The 23,329-nt window shown below is 41.5% G+C and overlaps 1 protein-coding gene across 2 annotated transcripts; it reads right to left on the reverse strand.

The window, feature by feature from the left end:
- Positions 1–870: 870 nt before the first annotated feature.
- mkrn1 (makorin, ring finger protein, 1) lies at positions 871–16,033 on the reverse strand. 2 transcript variants are annotated; one of them, XM_058416903.1, is made up of 8 exons: positions 15,886–16,033; positions 13,538–13,666; positions 7,971–8,185; positions 4,692–4,909; positions 3,752–3,966; positions 3,529–3,639; positions 3,253–3,409; positions 871–2,192 (listed from the first exon to the last, which is right to left on the reverse strand). In XM_058416903.1, exons 1-8 carry the CDS (start codon positions 15,966–15,968, stop codon positions 1,980–1,982), a joined length of 1,341 nt encoding a protein of 446 aa, XP_058272886.1. In that variant the 5' UTR covers positions 15,969–16,033; the 3' UTR covers positions 871–1,979. The 2 variants fall into 2 exon arrangements, with proteins under 2 accessions (XP_058272886.1, XP_058272885.1); XM_058416902.1 differs by having other exon boundaries at positions 4,692–4,912.
- Between the last annotated feature and the right edge of the window lie 7,296 nt (positions 16,034–23,329).

The raw sequence follows: 23,329 nt of genomic DNA on the forward strand, positions 1-23,329 counted from the left end.
GGTAACTCTAAATGAACTTCTCCTCTGCAGCAGAGGTAAGTTTTGGTCTTGCTTTACTGGGATGGTCTTCATGTGAGCCAGTTTCATCATGGTGCTTGATGGGTTTTGTAAATGCACTTGACGATACTGTTCTTGCAAGAACTATTCCAGAACACCTGACCTTCATGTCTTAAAATAACAACTGACTGTTTTTTGTTGTCATTACATATGGATTACTTAAGTCCATGTGTGTTATTTCATAGTTTTGAAATCTCCAGTATTGTTCTAGAATGTAGAAAATAAATCCCTAAACAAAAAACATTGAATTCAAAGGTGTGTCCAAACTTCTGACTGGTAGTATAAACCATTTGCCTAGTTTTGATAATGATTTTAAAACATACCACACAACATTTTGTTGATCAGAATTTCATTGATTAGTTTTCTACAACAGCAGCAGTAACACTTCAAGGCACTTGGTCAAATACATTCTCATTTGAATAGCTTATTCACAGGCGTTAGTCTGTTATTACTTAAAGAAAGAAAGAAACAGGCTGCAAAGGGAACAGATTTCTGTAGCTGCTATAATGCATTTGATAACAGGAACGAATTGGTTTTGTGACCGTTTCACAATATGATTAACTATATAATAATAATAATAATAATAATAATAATAATAATACAACTTCAAGAAACTTTAAATGGTTTTAAAAAAAGATGAAAAAAAAACCCCACTATTGCACTATAAAACTATTGCAGAGAACAAACTAGAGCACAACTAAAGCATTGCAAAGTCATTTTGTTCTGTGTAATGATGACACTGCAGCCTTAGATCTGTGAATGCACATGACTACATATCCAAACACGACAAGAGGAAGACAAGACAGACATCACTACTGTGATAATAAACTTTAATTTTCAAGTTATGTTGGATGGTTCTGGACCATAGAAAACAAGCACATATCAGTATAAACATATGCAATTTTAATTAAGTTCAACAAGAACCGAATAACAACTGGGTGTTTGTGGATTGGCTACTGACAGCCGAGCTTAATATGCAATACTGAAGCAAAACAAAAACCTACAATTACTAAACAGTTAAAGTGATGAAACACTCAGCTTCGTATTTGAATGCATTTAAGTCTGCTTTCGGGAGTCCAATTTCACAAAATATCGCTACACTCAGTTCTTAGGAGAGACTGTATTTGATACCACAGGTGGTTATAACCTGTACACTTCAGGTAGGTTAAAAACTGACCCGACTAGGCCAATTAAAGAGAACTGGAACAGTAACACGAGAGAGAGAGAGAGAGAGAGAGAGAGAGAGAGAACAACGTTCAGTGACAAGTTGTATTTATAAATGTTAAGAGTGCATGTGTGCATTTGACATCAAGGAAGCTCACCACCACCCCCCCAGAATCAGTGCATGAGAGAAGAGAATATTCCAGAAAAGCATCACAGCCACCACCAGTTACAGTAAAGTCTTATAAAGCTGCTGTATGCTCAGAGTCCCGTTTAATCAGGACTATACCTGGGTAGATAAGTCAAACCTAGACTTCAGAATAAAACCATTAAGATTTAATAGCAATATCATTCCAATTTTCACATGTATAACTTAGTGTCTTTTTGTCATTTTTATGCTTTGTCATTTTTTTCTGTTTTTCCTTTAGTACATAGTGTACACACAAACACTAACAGAACTGAAGAGGTTTTCCAGAAAGGCTTTAGCACGGGTGCACAGACCTGATCCTTTTTTTTTTTTTAAATCTGATTTTTTTATATAGATATATATATATAGAATAATTCATTTTACTTTGAACTGAATTTATAAGTTTAACGGCCTGCTGAAAGGCACTGCCACAACACAGGGAGAAATATAAGCTACTGTCCATCACTCACACAGTCTAGCTTCTAGTAAAGGGAGGGGGTAAGTGAGGAGTAATTGATGGTGGCAGGAAAGATTAGTGAGGAAGAGAGGGAAAGATTGGAGTAATGACGGGGTGCTATAGGTAGAGCTCATAGTAATCGTCCAGCTCCTCGTGAAATAAGTCCCACTCATCTTCAGAGTCGGTGACCTCGTCGTCGGTTCCTGCCGCCAGAAGCATAAGGAGCATCTCGCTCAGTTCGAACGTTACCATCTCCTCGTCATCGTTGTCCAAGGAGTCGCTGCTTTCCCGCTCATCAAACAGATCCCAGAGTGGTGTGCGCCTCGAACCCTGCGTGAAAACATTAGATGATGTGTTTGGAGGTTGTTCCCTTTATAAAGCTGTTCAACATTTTATGACCGGTTCCTATTCCCTGGCAGCTGTTCTATTCTTAACAACAAACCATGAGGGAATAGAGAAGAGCAGGAAAGAAATGTGCTACAGTACAGTGCTTTATGAAATATTATGAAAGTGAATCCATACATAGTTTTATTATACAGACAGACATCAACTATTAAAATATCCCCATGCACCTGAGCTGTCACTTCGCCAAAACAGAGACGAGTGCAAAAATACTCGGTACAGATACTCAGCGAAGCCAACAATGATTATTTCCTCACTGATGTAATAGCAGACAGACGAGTCAGGTAAAGAGAAACGATGCAGCTTGTATTCAGATGTCGCCAGTGGTAAGAGACACGGATATGGTCTCAAAATGATAAATTCCCCATTGTAAGGTTATAATCCTTTAAAATTGGCAGAAATAAAGAAAAATGTGGGGCATTCAGACATTATAGCTTGTCCATTCAGAATAACATTAAATCAAATAGAATTATTGCAACTAAGATAAAATAGGGAAGACCGAAGTATTGGACATTTGCCCTCTGAGAATGGATGAACGGTACATTTGAAACTTTGCATAGTCTGTAGGCTATAAAAAGAGACGGCTAAAGACTGTTTTTAGAATTGTTTATCAAAATTCTTCGTTTTAAAAATTCATTATAAATGAAATGGGGGGGGGTTGTTGGAGTTGTTGCAGACCATCAACATGTTTGGTTATTTTAGAGGAACTATTGGTCATTTCCTTTTTTCTACTCGTGCCGTTAACCAGCCTGTAAAACAGTATAACTGAATTCTTGCCGAGACCACTGTAATCGAGACAAGCAAACAAGACACTAATTTCTATTCTGGAGCATCTCTTGTTTCCATAAAAACTCAATTTTTTAAAAATATTTTATTATCCAAAACATTTTCTCACACTCAAAACTATCCAATAAAATCTAAGAAGCCTTAATTGTACAAAAGAATCCCATTTGTGATGATTTTTTTTTTGTTGCTCCAAAGGTCTTACCCTGTTCCTTGCATTGGAGCCATTCTGCCTTTGCTGGTTTTGGGACTGAGGTTGAGGTTCCTCGAGGCGTCCATCAGGGAAGGCATGCTTGTAAAAGCAATTGGCTCCAAATGGACACGTTCCGCGGCCCTCATCGAAATACCTACAGGGCTTACTCCTGAGGATGAACAGAAAATTTTAAAAAAAAGTCAATGAAAGTATAGTTTCATTTTCTTATAGCTTTTGTTGTCATTTGGCTTCCATTAAAAAAAAAAAAAACCTTAATGAACTCTATACCCCATGCCATCCTTGTATTTCTTAATGAGGTTCTGCTTTTCCTCCTTGTCCTCCACCCAGTACTCGCTCGGGATAACAAAGTTGGATGTGATTCGACACTCTGGGCAGGACCTGAAACAGGAATATAGTCGAGAACTAATAAGCAAGTGCAGAGCAATGCGATATCAATTACACAGCAATAAAATGCATCAGGACAAACTGTACTCTTCACTTTAAAACATACTTTATGATCTTGCTCTCAAACTGCTTGGCACTCCTCCACTTGCGGATGCATTTGAGGCAGTAGCAGTGGTTGCAGTTGGAGAGGATGCCGAAGCGACGCTCGCTGGGATTGGCCTTGTCGAATACCACCTCCATGCACACACCACACATCATGTCCTTACTGCGCTGGATGGCAAACGAGATTTCCATGTCCTTCTCATGGGCCTCAATGCATGCCTGTCATGCACAACAGCACAGCATGCTCTTTAAACTGAATAACGTTAATCAGTGGCACTGCTTACAAATCAAGAACCTATTAGCTAGCCCTCCAGGCAAGTAAAAGCTCTCGTGTGTTGCCCAGTCCGATGTTTAAGTTGCCTGAAACCCAAAAAGACAAGGCTAAAACTGGTAGATAATTTTATGTAATAACATACTGCGAGTTAGCTTGTTAAGTGATTAATACAGACTAAAGCATAAACAAGATACAAATCAAGTGGAACATTGTGCCTTTGCTCCTCAAGCTGTTGGCAAATATTTGGGTTACACACCATGATGTTCTATCTTAATATTGGACGCAAGAGATATTAGTCAAGTCTTGTTAGGATCCTTATTTTCTTTTCAACATGTTTAAAAGCAAGCAGACTGCATTTTGTCATAGCAGGGGCGTTAATTGACAGCTTTGTGCCAAAATGTATTGTTCTGGCTTTCCACATGTTTCTGAAAAGCTCATCTGTCAGATATACCTTCTAATGAATCACCCTAGTAAAAATCATTATACCATCAGCCAGATCACACCTGGAGCTGGAACAAATAGCTTGCTATAGTTACAACTCTGAGGTACTTTGCATCAGTGTGAACCGCATCAAATTTGAAACATAAGTCCATTGTTTCGCATGAAATGAACTAGGTTATAATAGATAATATTGATTAAAAATCCTAAACATTTTAAAAACGGCACTCACTCTGATGTGCTGAGAACGCTGAGCAGTGTCTGACGGATGGAGTGCCTGCAGTCCGCACATGTCGCACACGTCACCATGCAGATAGGCACAGTTGAGGCCGTAGCGGCACTCACCAACAGCTGCATATGGGCACAGCTGCTTCTTCAGCTCCTTGTTGGTTTGTTCCTTTTCATACTCGTCCTCGATGAGAGGCCCTGGACCGTCCACAATCACAGGATCTGCTAAGAGTGCAGGGAAAGGAGAAGGAAGATCAGTTGGGGGGTGGGGTCTACAGCATGCAATGCGATCAAGTTTTAATTATAACAATTAGTGTTGGAGCAACCAAAAACAGTAGTGGACATTGTGAAACATTTAACTATTTATATCCAGCGACTCAAAATTTCATGCGTCATATATAGAGAATGGGTCTGCTGCAGTGTATGGTGTTGATATATAATAGGATGGTGTGATGCAGCCTATCATTAAGCACTGTTACTGCTACCACACACACCTCAAAGATTTATTCTTCTTATACCTCATCAAATTGCTGACGCACCATAATTTTTTAAAATCACCTTATAGCTCTCTTTGGAGTTTTAACAACTCCCAGTACCCCGCAAAAAATGGCAGCAGATATGTTACCAAAAAACTGCAATGTGTGAAGCTCTCCATCCTGAAAACTTTCCTGTGTCTGAAAACTGCTATAATCCATTACTGTGCAAGTGGATACTACAGACATGATGGCGCATTAGAATAAGCACATTAATATAAACCTGCGATTTGCCTTGCAGACAGAGCGCAGTTGGAGCGGCTGGTATAGGGAATTCATCAATGATTCTTGGCCAATCAGATTAAAGAATTAGAAATTATTCAAATCTCTTAAGTCTGCACTTTTTAAAAAAAAGGCAGCATTTTAAACCAAGTTCAACTTGAATACCATAGACCATAATCTATTCAATCCAATCTGCTGAAAAGAAATACTTAAGAAAACCACAATAACTAGCAGTGTGTATGCAAGGGACACAAATCCAGCAGCCAGGCTTCTTTAATTGACCAGTCCATGCTGAACAACAAATGGACAAATCATGCAGTGTGTGAAACAACTATTGAGCCATATATGGGAAAAGAAATGCAGGAATGTGTTCAGAAGCAACATCTAAAATTCTTTCTTAAACATTTCAGCTTCTGTGGCAGAGCATCAGCTTCTACAGTGCAGTGAGAAAGCCTACAGCTTACAGCAACTGACACAGAAGAGTGTGCGATGTATTAGTTGCTAAATTACATACACTGGGGAGCTTATTAGTGGAAAGTAGTGAAGAAAGCAAGCGAAGGGCTGTATGAGAACCTCTACTACAGCAACACTTGGTATTCCGAGCAATTCATCTTGACCTTAACATTTACAAAACCTTATTCTGTTAAAATTATAATTGTTAGCTAATTTAAAATTGCATATACTGTATATATTTATATAACATCTAGTGGAGATGAGCCACATGGAGATGACTGAGAAATATATACACTATATTGCCAAAAGTATTCGCTCACCCATCCAAATAATCAGAATCAGGTGTTCCAATCACTTCCATGGCCACAGGTGTATAAATTCAAGCACCTAGGCATGCAGACTGTTTTTACAAACATTTGTGAAAGAATGGGTCGCTCTCAGGAGCTCAGTGAATTCCAGCGTGGAACTGTGATAGGATGCCACCTGTGCAACAAATCCAGTCGTGAAATTTCCTCGCTCCTAAATATTCCACAGTCAACTGTCAGCTGTATTATAAGAAGGTGGAAGTGTTTGGGAACGACAGCAACTCAGCCACGAAGTGGTAGGCCACGTAAACTGACGGAGCGGGGTCAGCGGATGCTGAGGCGCATAGTGCGAAGAGGTCGCCAACTTTCTGCAGAGTCAATCGCTACAGACCTCCAAACTTCATGTGGCCTTCAGATTAGCTGAAGAACAGTGCGCAGAGAGCTTCATGGAATGGGTTTCCATGGCCGAGCAGCTGCATCCAAGCCATACATCACCAAGTGCAATGCAAAGCGTCGGATGCAGTGGTGTAAAGCACGCCGCCACTGGACTCTAGAGCAGTGGAGACGCGTTCTCTGGAGTGACCAATCGCGCTTCTCCATCTGACAATCTGATGGACGAGTCTGGGTTTGGCGGTTGCCAGGAGAACGGTACTTGTCTGACTGCATTGTGCCAAGTGTAAAGTTTGGTGGAGGGGGGATTATGGTGTGGGGTTGTTTTTCAGGAGCTGGGCTTGGCCCCTTAGTTCCAGTGAAAGGAACTCTGAATGCTTCAGCATACCAAGACATTTTGGACAATTCCATGCTCCCAACTTTGTGGGAACAGTTTGGAGCTGGCCCCTTCCTCTTCCAACATGACTGTGCACCAGTGACCAAAGCAAGGTCCATAAAGACATGGATGACAGAGTCTGGTGTGGATGAACTTGACTGGCCTGCACAGAGTACTGACCTCAACCCGATAGAACACCTTTGGGATGAATTAGAGCGGAGACTGAGAGCCAGGCCTTCTCGTCCAACATCAGTGTGTGACCTCACAAATGCGCTTCTGGAAGAACGGTCAAACATTCCCATAAACACACTCCTAAACCTTGTGGACAGCCTTCCCAGAAGAGTTGAAGCTGTTATAGCTGCAAAGGGTGGACCAACATCATATTGAACCCTATGGATTAGGAATGGGATGTCACTTAAGTTCATATGCGAGTCAAGGCAGGTGAGCAAATACTTTTGGCAATATAGTGTACTTTTTTTCAGCTACTTAAAAAAAAAAAAGAGAAGCATTTTACATAAATGCTGTATTTCTCCATCAACTTCTTTGGTGTAATGGTCATTCTCAAAGCCTCATAACACCTATTCTTCATCAGAGTAGACAAGCGAATTTACAAACCATTACTAAGCAGTGTGAGCACAAGAGGAAATTATGCATGCAACGTAAAGATCTCTGTATTCATAATTAATAAAAAGTCCAATAGAACAGAAGCCAAAACTTTTCATAAGCTTGTCGGTTCTTTGCGGTTTTGTTTGATTGCTGCAATCACACTGTTACATAGTGTGTTCATCTGGAGTTCACCCAGCTGCCATGTGCTCGTCATCAAGTCTGAAGCCTTTGCACAAGATCACAGTTTGTTTGTAGTCTCCAAAATTACATAATTTTCTTAGTCGAAACCATGTGACTGCTGTCTGTGCAAGAATTACATATATGCCACTCAATTTTAGTTAAATTTCACTAACTGACATTAAAATAAATAAATATATAACCAAAAAATATCCACTCACCCCTTCCGCAGTAGGGCTGGCCTGGCACAAACTCTGCAGCATTGACCCAGTCCACTCCCCCAGAGACGTGAGGCCCATGGGCTTTGGACATGCCAGCTGGCCCACTGGGCATGGAACCAGAGTCACCAGCAAGGGTGAGGGGGGCAGCGGGAAGCGGCACTGATGGCATGGGGCCAGGGAGCTCCTCTTGCTTGGCTGGTTTGGTGTGTTCATATCTATAACAAAAGGAAGAAGAGGAAGAAGAAGAAGAAGAGCAAGAGCAAGAGCAAGAGCAAGAGGAAGAGGAAGAGGAAGAGGAAGAAGAAGAGGAAGAAGAAGAAGAAGAAGAAGAAGAAGAAGAAGAAGAAGATTCAAGTAGATGCCCTCAAATTCAAATGAGTTTCATGCATTGCTAGATGCAAACTGTTGGACATGGGGAAGGATAATGTGCAATAGATTTATTCATTGCACAACTAATTACGAAGAAAAACTATTCATCCGTGGTCAGTAAATCTGGTCAGGGCTGCAGTGGATTCAGAGCATATAAAGGATCAAACTTGGGACCCTGTAGCTGTGGCACTATCTGCTGGGCCACACGTGAAACATCCTCTTAATTGCATGGCATCCTTCTTTGCCAGAGGACATGCCATACCTGCCTCAGCAAGTACAACTTACACTGCTGATTAGTGTAAACAGAAATCACCATGTAAACTATGTAAATGATTCATATCTGGAATCATTGGCTCAGGAGTGTGTACTGATGTTACTCATGCTACTGAAGAAAAAACAAAACAAACAAAGCCATTTTCTACATAGCCACTCATATCATAACTAACAAGTAATGGTTATGGCTATAATAACATGGCTGTTCAAATATCTCAGCCAGTTACAGCAGATGCCTATGTTCACACAAATATGGGATACATAAACTACACATTTACAGAAAGACAGTCAAGTTTAAGAGAAAAGTACTAAATGGGATATGCTGAGGATTACTACTACTTACTTATTAGATATTAAATTTGACCAGACATGATTTGCTCTAAAGAAAATGCCAAAGCATGGAGATTGCATATTAATGGAGAATGTTAAGAGTCCCAAGTTCAGATCTTAGATTACAAACACAAACAAAACAAATAGCTTGGCCACTTTATCCAATGTAAAACACAGAATATATAATATATGCAGTTCACTGCATGAGCCTCCCTCTAAAGCAGCACCTTCTGGATGTTCTGTGCTTATTATAGCCCCACATGCCAGGCAACTCTGCCTATAACACAACCAAGACACGGAATGCCCCTGTGTACTGGCTTACTCATAAACCCCTACCCTGCATCAAATGCTTCAACACAAAAGCACAGAAAAGCCTTCAGTTCGTTTTCCCCTCACAGACAGACTGAACAATGAAACTGTGTGTGTCATTTTTAACAAGTTACATAAAACAGCTCTAGCAACAACTCAAAAACACATGGAGGAGACAAACGAGCAAAAAAATAAATTGTTTATACGTTGCCAGAGAAAGCACCAAGTGAATGAAATGACGCAAGTTGGTATATTCAAAAACAGCCATCAAATAAACCATCAGAGGGTCTGTGCCTCTATCAGATAAATATTACTTCCTTTATGTTCATTTTTCAACTAAGACTTACATAAACAGATAAGCTAACAAACACGTCACAAGAGATGGGGCCCAGGAACAGGAAGCAGCAGTGCAAACTGGATTTATTGGGTTTAAAGTGCTGCAGTAGATGCTACAATAATTTTATCCTCAACACACAAACTCTAAATGTGAAATGCACTTTACCCTTGGATCAATATTTTAATTCATGCTGTTGATTTTAAAGCTAAGTGACAAAGAGGCACTGTGACAATCTTTGGACTTGAGATTATGTTTCAGAGATATCGGTCTACAACATTAACAAGGCTAAGAGTACCACTGTTTGCTCAAGGATAAGACACTGTTTTACACTGTAGGAAGCAGTTTATTTAAACACAGCTAATCATACTCAGCACCATAGAGGCATTTAATGACTGGTTGATTCCATGTTTACATCAAACTGGTCTTGTGCTGCTTCGTCTTTTAATATCTCAAGAGGTCAAACATCATAGCCAGTGAATGACGCATCTGGGTGGACTAATACTCAGGAGCAACAAGAATTTTTTGACTTCACTGTGAAAGAGGACTATAAGATTAGAATAAATTAAATTCAGCTACATTCCAAACTGCGTGCCCTTAAAGTGTCCGTGAATAGGCTTCTGAACCATGCCTATTGTTTTAATGACTAAATCAGGTAAACAATTGCAGCATGGGTTTAAAGTGCTTCATGGCTCAGGAAACTGCCCAGAATTTTCCATGTTAACATGCCAGCCATAAGGACTGAACTTTCTTACTGTTCTTTCCCAGGTACTAAGTGAGCCAATCTGGGGCCTACAAGTGGAGATAAGTGCAGAAGACTGACTGGTCCTGATTTAACATCTCAGCCTGAAGTCATGGCTTAGGCAGAAAAATCTTAAGTGATTACTAATGGGCAAAGATTTATCAGGAGAAAAAAAAATACTTTTTTCACCCGCAGGAAATTTTCCTTGTTGGGATTTAGCATTTCTTCCACGCGCCATTCTTGTTTGTTAAACCAACATGGCTTCCCATACACTTTCTATGGCTCCATAATGACCTCATTGCATAATGTAAAGACTTAGATGCAAATCTGTGATGTGCGTGTGCACGCTTTTCATCGCACTAAAGATAAAGGTATTGTTACGCTTGTGTTTGGGTGTACATTTCTCCATTTGAACACATCTGCTGTCTCCAGTTAACATCAAATGTGCTGGGTTTCATTTAAGGGTTTTGTAAACAAGCAGTATTTCAGTACTTGCGTCCATCATATGACCAAACGTTAACCTCCAGACAAGCTCCTCCTGCTTGCACACAGTGTTATATGATACAAATAGCCTTGAGTTTACATTTGGATTGCTGTGGAGCCATGTTGATCTGTGCCGTTTAGTGCAGAAGTGCCATCAGAGAAGTTTGGATTTAGCAGCACAAAAGCTGGAGGAAAAAAATGTTCCACCAAGCTTGCATTGGAATATAATGATGCTACTGAAGTAACTAGTAAACCCTACAGTAAGGGGGGAAAAAAAAGTCTATGATAAAAAATAAAAAAAAATCTATTGGATATGAGACACTAGTTTCAATGCAGACGTTGGACAGAAGTGTGCAAAAGGGATCATCTCTATTAATGCCTTTAATGCCATTTCTGTCAGGGTGCACTGATGGCTATGCAGTGGTCATGTATAGGTCGTGCTTCTTTACTCCTAAAAATATAATCTACATATGATTCAACATGATGGTCCGAGATCTAAACCATAGTCTACACAGTCATGCTAATAAACAGAAAACCCCAATCGACACATCTGAATGCATTTTACGATTAATGATTAGAATGAAATAACAAAAGGAGATACTACATTAACATCTTCATACAAAACATCTAACCTGATAGATCTTAATTGTCCCCTTAAAACCCATCAAGAGTTCATTGCTAGCAGCAAACTATGGCTAGGTGGGTGGGGGAGAGTCTAACAATGCAGGGTGGGGGAAAATAACAGCGGTATATTGTTCTTCACCAATAGCCACTACGGATCTCTGACAAAGCAAGATCCTGAGACAATGAGTACAATAAAACAAAAGCCTAAGCAGCCTATCGGTACTGATAAGCGTCATTAACACGTACTTATATTTCAGTCGTACTCAAAGTAAATGCATCCCTAGAAAGCTGTGGTCACATAACCCACTAGAAAAAGGAGGGGACAATAAAGAAACAAAGTCAATGCATGCTAAAAGGGACTGACGTTATGAAATGTGCAAGCTGACAACACCACCCACCATTGGCCTAACCAACAAAACACAAGCACATGATGCTTCCTATTAGAACAAAACATTTCCTTTGAATTTTTTATGAAACACTACTGATGGTGATGGAGGGTAAAAATAAACGACATGCCGGTGTAAAAAGCTACTGCATCGGGCTGGTGTTGAAGAGAGGGGAGGGGAACGTGAACAAGGAGACGGAATGGATGCGTTAACACATCAGGGTTATGTAATTGTGATGCAGACTGCAGTATGCTCTGCTCTGTCTGGCACCCTGGGTTTAGAGGGGGGTGGGGGTGGGGGGGTTAGAGACAGACACTGAGGGGGGGGGGGGATGAGACAAGAGACGATATAAAAGGAGACTTCTTCCATAATGAAGTAATGCATGCAAGGTTTCTATGGGCCTTTAATGAAAGCTAGAGGACTCTGTCCCACTACATGTGCATCGCACACAGCCTGGTGGAGAAATGCCTGCCTGCCTACCTACCATGACAACAAAGCCCTGTCACATACATCCAGACGCTGCTATCTGCACAGAGCCCAAACAAACTCCAAGACCTCAAAGAGGAAAAGAAGGAGGAGGAGGAGGAGTGAGCAGGCGCATAAGCGAGAAAGAGAATGGGTCGACGTCGCATGACGCTGTCACCGAGCAGGCCGCCACACACAAAGGCATTCCCTTGCTGCAGCAGTTACTATGGGGATGCACTTGACCGCAAACAGATACGACTCGAACACAACCGACACTGTCTGGTTCGCGGCTTTATTCCCACACTCCAGCTATCGGGTTCAATGCGGTCATGTGACAAAATCCATTTGGTCCCAAAAATGAATTTGCAGTACATTACAGTCACCAGATAAAAACGCATCTCTAGTCAACGAGAGCTCCATCCACTTCACAAAGGTTGAGGTGCTTTTTAAACGATAAACAGTCTGCGTACATCGTATCTAAGCACCACGCTCTCGACAACCAAGGCCAGAATTACAGAACGTTCCAAAATATAAGCCACGATCTTGGCTAAACAGTCACCCAAAACAGATAACGCAGATACACACACACACACAAAACACTCACAAATAGACGAGACTTGATACATAAAGCAGCGGCTTCTTCCAGAGTAGACTACAGGAGCAACATAATCTCAGACTTAATGCATCTGAAGATCAGTTTATCTGTAAAATAACCCAGTCAGCACTAATTAGAATGACTTCAAATATTAGGCTTAGTATTTAAATATGTATAATAATATTGTGTTATTTATTGGCTCCATAGAGTGCTTTATTCCCTCAACAGATCACACTAGGTCCAAGTTATTAACAGGCCATTTGAATTAAACTAGAGTAACTAGACAATCTGGCAAAAGTGATTTCCACCATTTATAAATTTATAATATGTCACCAACCCCTGAGCTATTCATGTACACCACATTGAAAGCCCTTGCTAAAACAGTTTATCAGGACCACCGACATGACACTTATCCTTAAAATACATGCCAAGAGTAAAAACTGTATCACAGATCAGAAGTATACACCTAACCACCACAAAGAAAGCAACAGGAAACTGCAACACATTTGTTTACACTTGCTTCTGTGACTTGTTTGTGTCAAAGTAAACCATACAAAGTGGGAACAAGCAGTACACGCTAAAAATACATTTAAAAATGCAACAATCTTGATCTAGCACTAATACACAAGACTTGGATGATCTAAAATGTTCTCTTACCTGCACCGGTCTCCAAACGCACAGCATCCTTTCTGAAAGAACTTACAGATCATGGCTGGCTTGCTGCTGCTTTGGTCATGCAAGTATCGACAGTTGTCCCCTTCTTTGCAAAGACCATGCATGAAATACCTTGAAAGAAATCAAGAGACACTGTGTTTGAGATGCTGACTGAGACGTCAATACGACAAACGTCTTTATCACTTTGACACAGACTGGTGATTACAGTTATCTTATTTCTTGTCACACTGTACAAGATGATGCCAAATAAACCTGTAACGGGAGATGCCAGAACTCGTGTTCTCCAGGTGAGATTAGACAGTGAAGATACAATGAAGAAAAATCACTAGTCTACTTAGGTCATCAGCATGATTATGGCTCCTCCAGAAAATGTACAAATATAAAAACAGATGCAACACTAATGGTTTGCTTATACCTTATCATATACCACTACTTTATTGACTCGTGGCTGTCCTGCGAGTTTCAGGTAACCCTATTTTGTCCACCTATTGATGGATTTCAAATGTGCGTCACAATCTATGAGATTTTAATTAAAAATATCCGACACCGCCAGATCTTTCCATTTTTGGCGTTAATGTCAATGCTAAAAAAAATCAGCCAAGAAATAAAAATCAGTTACACATGTTCAAGCAGTAAGAATGCCCAATTACGCATTCAAAAACTAAAACACATATCTAAAGAATTATTTCATGATGTGGGATTTTGGTAAAAAAGAAAAAAAAAAAAAGGAGGTCAAATCGATAGCACACAATCTAAACCTGGCTTTTTATTATTACAGCCATTGTATTATCTGTGGATTTTGTCTGCATTATACACCAATCAGGCATAACATTATGAGCACTGATAGATGGAGTCAATAACACTGATTGTCTCCTCATCATGGCACCTGTTAGTGGGTGGGATATATTAGGCAGCAAGTGAACATTTTGTCCTCAAAGTTGATGTGTTAGAAGCAGGAAAAATGGGCAAGTGTAAGGATTTGAGTGAGTTTGACGAGGGCCAAATTGTGATGGCTAGACGACTGGATCAGAGCCTCTCCAAAACTACAGCTCCCGGTGTTCCCGGTCTGCAGTGGTCAGTATCCATCAAAACTGGTCTAACCGGTGACAGGATCATAGGCGGCCAAGGCTCATTGATGCACCTGGGGCAAGAAGGCTGGCCCGTGTGATCCGATCCAACGGATGAGCTACTGTTGCTCAAATTGCTGAATAAGTTAATGCTGGTTCTGATAGAAGTGTGTCAGAGTACACTGTGTACGACATGCTGCTACCAAAACAGCCCTGACCTGATATCAGGTGGTCATAATGTTATGCATGATCTGTTGGAACGACAAATCACAGTTTCATTACAAATTCGAAGATCTGACCGTTCTTGCTCACATTTGAAGGACACCAATTAGACATGCATCTGATCTTTGACCACATGAGAAAGTGTTTCAAGTCTGATGTGTAAAAAAATTGTTTCCTAAAAAAAAAAAAAAAATAATAATAATAATAATAATAATAATAATAATAATAATAATAATAATAATGAGGCGGCCACATTGAGGGTGAGAAATTTGATTTGGTGTCACAACGAATGTGAACCTAGTTTAAGAAACCGATTTAAATGAAACGACTCAATGGAGTAGTGTTTGTTTCCACATTTATTTGCCAATTTGATGTGCTGCTTTTGTTTAAACGGCACGTGCCCATTTTGAACAAACTACTCCAGCACAGTGATCACACTGGGGTGCTAAAGCAATAATGAGTTGAGTTATGAGCACACTTGTGTACGATGAACAATTACACGGTTCATTAGATGTTTCCTGGTAACAATGAACTTCACACATTCTGATGTTTCTTTGTAAACCACGTTGTGTCCATTGTCGTCTGTGTTTTGTGTTAGCCGGTTGTCCGACTCTAAACAACGGCGCCTTGCTATAAATGCTATAATAAAAAAAAACTTAGCGAGGGTCAGCCTCTTAAAAAACGGAACTGACGACCACCAACCCGGTTTCTAACACAACATACCCCCTTAATACATGTCTGTCGCTCAAACTGATAGTGAAAGTGAATTTGGTCGAGCGCATTTCCGTCCAAAACTCGAGGAAAGTGCTCATATTTGTCGAGTCAATCCTGTGATAAGTCTTGTTTACTATCGCGGCGTCGCTCGCTATCGAGTATCACAACAAACACATCCAGCTAACCTTAACAGTTACTTCTCGACCGCAGAAACTCGCGCTCACTGCCGTCCTTTAATGTCCAAAAGACGACCCACCCGCACACCAAAAAAACATGAAGCCATTTTAAAACACACGCCACACATCTTCCTCGTTCATTTAAACTGACCTGCAGGTAACGTGTTTAGTCCAGCCTCCCGTTGTTGTTACCGGAGCCGCGGTAGACGCTGCCGCCGCCGCTGCCTCCGCCATTGCTGTTTATGTTGAAGACCAGCAGCACCCGGATCTTCCGGCGAGCCTGAGATCCGCTTCGGCCATTTTCGGAAAAACCGAAGCCGAACAGTCGCTGCTTCCGAACTCCACTAGAGGGTGCGCGAGCGCTATTATATAAAACGATATAAAAAGGCCATGGCTTGATTTAAAAGGTAAAGCAAAACTTGAAACTCATATATGTCTATATAGAAATATTAGTGGTACGTTTAGTGATTCTGAACAATCTACATTCTAGAACAGTACTGGAGATTTCAAAACATAAAAAAAATAAAAAACAAACAAAAAAATAGTCAGTTGTTATTTTAAGACACGAAGGTCAGGTGTTCTGGAATAGTTCTTGCAAGAATAATATCGTCAAGTGCATTTGCAAAACCCGTCAAGCACCATGATGAAACTGGCTCACATGAAGACCATCCCAGTAAAGCAAGACCAAAACTGACCTCTGCTGCAGAGGAGAAGTTCATTTAGAGTGACCAGCCTCAGAAATCACCAATTAACAACACATCAGATTAGAGCCGTTATGAAGGCTTTACAGAGCATCAGTAGCAGACATATCTCAATATCCACTGTTCAAACGAGATTATTGTGTATTTTGGCCGCCTTCAGCATTGTTTTACAATGTAGAAAGAAATAAACATCAGGAAAGACCATGGAATTAGAAGATGTGTCCAGACTTTTGACTGGTAGTGTATTTTCGTTACATATGTTCCTGTGAGCAGTTAGCAGTATCACAAGGGGATCTTGCTAGCACGGTTACATTTGTGCTGCATTAAAATGGCCTCAAATATACTTCACACCTTTGGGATGAATTAGAGTGGAGACTGTGAGCCAGGCCAAAACTACGAGGTCGGCCTTTACATGCACATGAATCTAATAAGGAGTTGGCCCGCCCTTTGCAGCTATAACAGCTTCAACTCTTCTGGGAAGGCTTTCCACAAGGTTTAGGAGTGTGTTTATGGGAATTTTTGACCATTCCTCTAGAAGCACATTTATAAGGTCAGGCACTGATGTAGGGCGAGAAGGCCTGACTTGCAGTCTCCACTCTAATTCATCCCAAAGGTGTTCTATGGGGGTGAGGTCAGGACTCCTTGCAGACCAGTCAAGTTCCTCCACACCAAATTCGTTCATCCATGTGTTTAAGGACCTTGCTTTGTGCACTTGTGTGCAGTCATGTTGGAACAGGAAGGGGTCATCCCCAAACTGTTCCCACAAAGTTGGGAGCATGAAATTGTCCAAAATGTCTTGGTAAGCTGAAGCATTAAGAGTTCTTTTCACTGGAACTAAGGGGCTCAGCCCAACCCCTGAAAAACAACACCTGAATTTCAATGATTTGGAGGGGTGTCCCAAAACTTTTGAGAATTAAAAGCAGCGTCCACTAGAGGGCACAACAGAGCCAAAACCCCCGTGTCCATCTGGTTTCCAAGTTGTGCTGTAAAGATTAGCAATTTAATATATGATTGGAGGATGTTTTTTTTTATTATTATTATTATTCAGATGGGGGACACAGTGGCCACATGGTGCTATACTGCCTCCACTGTTTACTTTGTTATTGCTTCATCCAGACACAGCACACACTGACAGCACACCAAACGATGGCAGGATACGGGTGGTGGCCATCTTGTGTTCATGTACACATAGTTAACAAAAACCATAATCTAGATTTAAGTAGTAATTCACAGGTCAGAACAAAAAGACATGAATATCATATTTTGTTAACAAGTTAGTGATACATATTTTCATTAAATTATGTAAGTTTACACAAATCGCATCATACACCCAATTCATTTTTTGTTGGAGATTCCCCATAACATGTCATTTGACCATGTGAACATCTTTAGATAGACACAAGACACAACCAAAAAGTGGAAGAAAAAACAAAAACAAATGTCTGACAAACTCAGGGGAAAACTCCAAAGCAAACCACATGAAACCTGACAAAAGTCCTTACAGACTAAATTTATATCACATTGTGTTCTTAACATTTCCGAAATTAAACATGAATGTTTGAACTTTGGTAATCATTTTAAAAAAGCAAACTGTGGCACATAGCTCTATCAATGGTGTATAATGAGTCAGTCCTAAAATTGAGGTCAGACAGTCTGAGGTTTTATGCTGAATGTTGTTTCAGATGTTTTTATAGAAGCAAAGGTCAATGTGCTAATGTTTAATGTCAATTATAACCAAGTTGTAATTGTTTTTAGAGAATTCTGCTGTTGATTAAGTTGGATTAAAAAGAAACATTATAAACAAGGCCAAAAAACCCCCCCAAAACAATACAATCTGGAACTGGGCCATTTAAGATGACTTTCAGATCTGGTTTAATAAACACTGATTCTGCAAGTCAGCATGAAAAGAAAGCTTCCTGAAACAGACTACGGTAGCTCTTACTCTTTGAACAGTGTTTCCCATAATTGCAGACTACTCAAAATCAAGTAGCTTTTATGATTTTCAGTTTCAAAATCGCTGGCAAAAAAACCCCAAACATCCTTGTCACAGATCATTCATGTAAATCACTCGGCCCCCTACATCAGCAATGTGTGTCTCTGAATTGGAAATAACTTAGACCAAACCCTTCTGCCTGGGTCCTAAATATGTACTACACATGATGCTGAGAATATGTAACTGATGTATTTAGTTTGGTTATAGCTTAAATTTTTATGAGTGTTCCTAAATGTGTTTTTTAGGATATTCCTAAAATAATTGTTATGATTGAGACAAGACAAAAATCAGATTCGGACAAAACAGTATGTGATCCGTGATAGATAATAACAGAATAACACAGTATCATGTTTTTCTGTCTATGTGTAAAATGGATGAGATTCAATGATGTTCAAAATAACGGTAACAATGCATGTATTAAATGTTTTAGTACCAAAAACTGGTTATATATACACAGATCAGGGATATATTAGGCAGCAAGTGAACATTTTGTCCTCAACGTTGATGTGTTAGAGGCAGGAAAAATGGACAAGCGTAAGGATTTGAGCGAGTTTGACAAGGGCCAAATTGTGACGTCTAGACCACTGGATCAGAGCATCTCCAAAACTGCAGCTCTTGTGGGGTGTTCCCGGTCTGCAGTGATCAGTATATCTCAAAAGTGGTCCAAGGAAGGAAAAGTGGTGAACCGACGACAGCGTCATGGGTGGCCATGGCTCACTGATACACGAGGAGAGTGAAGGCTGGCCTGTGTGATCTGATCCAACAGACAAGCTACTGTTGCTCAAATTGCTGAAGAAGTTAATGCTGGTTCTGATAGAAAGGTGTCAGAATACACAGTGAATGACGAGTCAGGGTGTTTTGGCAGCAAAAGGTGGACCAACACAATATTAGGCAGGTCATAATGTTATGCCTGATCAGTGTATTTTTAAAAAATTGTTCATTAAAACAACACAGAAGTATCTTTTACATTCTCATAGCCAGGTGTTATTGGTATAATTATCATTCTGGTTATATATCCTCGCATGCCTATTTGAGATACTCATTTCTTATTCACTGACATCTGTTTGATTTTCTATTTCTTTCAAAGCATTCTACTGGGTCATGGTCAAGCTTGTAATTAGTTTCCTTTAAAGCATATTATTCAGTAACTACTATGAATCATGCAGTAGTAGCAGTAAAAGTAATGAAGATGTGTAGCCAAACTAATAGGTCCTGGTAGTTTAAGTGGTCAAACTGTGTCAATGGAATTGAAATTGACCTTCTTAATAAGAATGACTAATACTAGAAAAATAAAATCTTAGAAATATGTACATGAATTTCAGGATTTTTTAGTATTACATTTGTTCATCTTTTTGCTTCAGTGTAAGTGTGCGCTCCAGCTGGCACGGACTCCACAAGTTTGTGTAAAACCTGATGATCCATGTTATATCAAAACCACCAGAGTGTTGTCTGCATCACAAGCTTTAATAAATGGGATAAAACACAGAAAATCCCACAAAAATTTACAATAAGGCGATCAGAGGTTTGTGTAACGATGCTTGCAGAACCAGAGCGCCAGAGGGAGCCATCACCCGAATATTGACATTTGCGTACTCACTTCCTGTCTTACTCGGGTATTTAAGCAGCACGCTGCCTATTGTTCCCTGCAAAGTATTGTTCTTTCTAGTGGATTACTTACCAAGCCTTGTTTATTGTTCCTGATTGCCTGTTACTGTTTTTCTACGAGTCTCGGTTTTGCGGTTTTGGTTTTGGTTTTGGTTTATGTTCGCTAGTTATTGATTTTCCGGTTTTTGACCCTTTCGCTTAGCCATATCGATTCCGATTCTTGCCTGCCGTTTTTGTGAATAAAGATCTGCATATGGATTCTACTACGCCTGCCTCGAGCGCGTCCTTACAGAATACTTCGCCATCAGAGAATCCAGCGGATCCTCGTGCAACCTTAGTTCGCCAAGGACATATGATCCGGTTCTACCAGGACCAGGTGGAGGTGTTAAAAGCCACCAACGCGCTGCTACGACAACGACAATCTCCCGCCGCAGCTCCAGTTCCGCCTCCGCGCAGTGAATTTCCACGCTTCGCGCTGCCAGAAAAGTTTGATGGTGCCGCGGATCGATGCCGGGGTTTCCTGCGCCAGTGTGACAACTTTTTCTCTCAACAGCCGGAGGTATACTGCAGCGATAGCGTCAGATGCGCATTCCTTTTATCTCTGCTGACGGGCAAAGCGCTGGATTGGGCTTCGGCTGTGTGGGATTCGGATCCTCAGGTCAAGACCTCAGCTGATTTACTTCGCGAATCTGATCAGGGAAGTGTTTGAGTATCCGGCAGGAGGTAAAGACATTTGTTCTATTACTGGAATTACGCCAAGGGACTGATACAGCTGCTGATTTTGCTATTAAGTTCCGCACGCTCGCTGCTCAGTCAGGCTGGAATGAGGCGGCATTAATAGCGGTGTTTCGGGAAGGACTTACTAGAGAGCTGAAGGCTGAAATGGCGTGCAGAGACACTGATGTTACTCTCTCCCAGTACATATCCACTGCTATTCGCCTTGACAACCTGCGGCGCCAGCATCGTACTCGCACCCCCACACCTCGTTCCTCACCACGTGGCACTATGGAATACCACAGCCAGGAGGAGGAAGTCACCGAGCCTATGCAACTGGGGAGGTCTCGTGTTTCTGAGGTGGAGCGCGAACGCCGTGTGCAGATGCAGCTGTGCTTCTACTGTGGACAACCAGGTCACAGAGTCTTCCAATGCCCAGGGAAACCTGCCACATCCCAGAGAGGAGTCATGAAGCTGGTTTCTAAGGTTTCTCTTCCTGCCTACGTCCTTCACAATGACTCGTTTTTTCGTCAGTGCTGGTTGACTCCGGATCAGCAGTGAACCTGATAGACAGCAACCTGGTCCGTGAGCTCGGCCTATCTACTATCCCATGCACTCCGCCGTTAAGTCACTGCCATAAATTTTCAGCCCATTGGGGAGGGCCTTCTTACTCACCACACATGGAAGTTCAGATCGGATTATTTCACAGAGAAAGATAGATTTTTCGTTATTTCCTCACCATCAAACCCTGTCGTCCTAGGCCTTCCCTGGCTTCAACTTCATGACCCGGACATTTCATGGAAGGAGGGGGAATTAAAAAGGTGGTCTACCTTTTGCCTAGAGAACTGTTTTTGCAACCCGATAACCCGTCCATGCCTTTCCACGTCTATCGAAAGCCCCGAATCATCGCTCCAAGTCACACTCCCTAAAGAATACCAAGATTTCCAAGAGGTCTTCAGTAAAGAAAAGGCCGCCAGATTACCCACACATCAACCCTGGGACTGTGCCATTGACCTTCTTCCGAACACCATGCCACCTAAGAATCGCATTTACCCCCTGTCACTTCCTGAAAAGCTTGCTATGGAGGAATATATTGAGGAAGCCCTTGCAGCTGGATACATCCGCCTGTCTACCTCACCAGCAGCGGCAGGGTTCTTCTTCGTAGTAAAGAAGGACGGCGGCCTTCGACCCTGCATTGACTTCCAAGGCCAGAACGCAGTCACAGTCCCGTGTTCTTACCCTCTTCCCCTGGTTCCTGCAGCCCTCGAACAGTTACAAGGAGCTAAAATCTTCACCAAGCTTGACCTGCACAGCGCCGACAATCTCATCCGGATAAAGGAGGGCGACGAATGGAAGACGGCGTTTTACACAACACATGGACATTACGAGTATCTGGTCATGCCATATGGACTTACGAACGCCCCCGCCGTCTTCCAGTCACTTATGAATGAAGTGTCCAGGGATATGCTAAACAAATTCGTCATTGCTTACATAGATGACATCCTCATATATTCCGCCAGCCTAGATCAACACGTTTCTCATGTTCGTGCTGTCCTCCAACGCCTCACCAACCACAATCTCTATGTGAAACTGGAGAAATGTGAGTTTCATCCTTCCACAGTAACATTTCTAGGATATGTAATCTCACATGAAGGAGTGGAAATGGATCAATCAAAAGTGTCCGCCATCACATCCTGGCCCGAACCTACCTCCATCAAGGGTTTGCAATGCTTCCTCGGATTTGCGAACTTTTACAGGAGATTCATCAGGAACTACAGTACCATTGCTAGCCCAATGACTTCACTGCTGAAAGACAAGCCCAAGAAATTAAAGTGGACTGATCATGCCAGAGCTGCTTTTCAGAAACTTAAAGTTTTTCTTCTGCTCCGATACTCTGTCATCCTAACCCTGAGCTGCCGTTCGTAGTGGAGGTGGATGCTTCGAGCTGTGGGATAGGGGCTGTGCTTTCTCAACGTCAACCTGAGTCCGGAAAACTGCATCCTTGTGCTTTTTTTTCTCCCGAAAGCTCACACCGGCTGAAATTTAACTATGATGTAGGGAACAGTGAACTACTATCGATAAAGGCTGCCCTGGAAGAATGGAGGCACTGGCTCGAAGGGGCCTGCCACCCGTTCCTGGTCCTTACCGATCACAGAAATCTGGCCTATCTTCGGAAAGCCAAGCGTCTCAACCCACGGCAAGCTAGGTGGGCTCTATTCTTTACACGATTCAAGTTTTCAGTCTCCTACTGCCCCGGGTCTAAGAATGGGAAAGCAGATGCCCTGTCACGAATCCATGAAACCCTAGAGCCACCATCCAGCCCAGAGCCTATCCTTCCACCATCTGTCCAAGTAGCTCCTGTGCAGTGGGACCTGATGAGTGAAATTGAATGGGCTCAATCGACAGAAGCTCCTCCCCCAACATGTCCACCGACCAAAGTTTATGTACCCACGGGTTTCCGCCAACAAGTATTACGATGGACCCATGAGAGCCTGAGTTCAGGATACCCCGGCACCCGTAGAACCATTCAGCTGGTACGACAAAGATTCTGGTGTCCATCGCTCAACCACGATGTCAAGGAG

This window comes from Hemibagrus wyckioides, linkage group LG19 (genome assembly GCF_019097595.1).
Source record: "Hemibagrus wyckioides isolate EC202008001 linkage group LG19, SWU_Hwy_1.0, whole genome shotgun sequence".
In the NCBI taxonomy this organism is placed as follows: Eukaryota; Metazoa; Chordata; class Actinopteri; order Siluriformes; family Bagridae; genus Hemibagrus; species Hemibagrus wyckioides.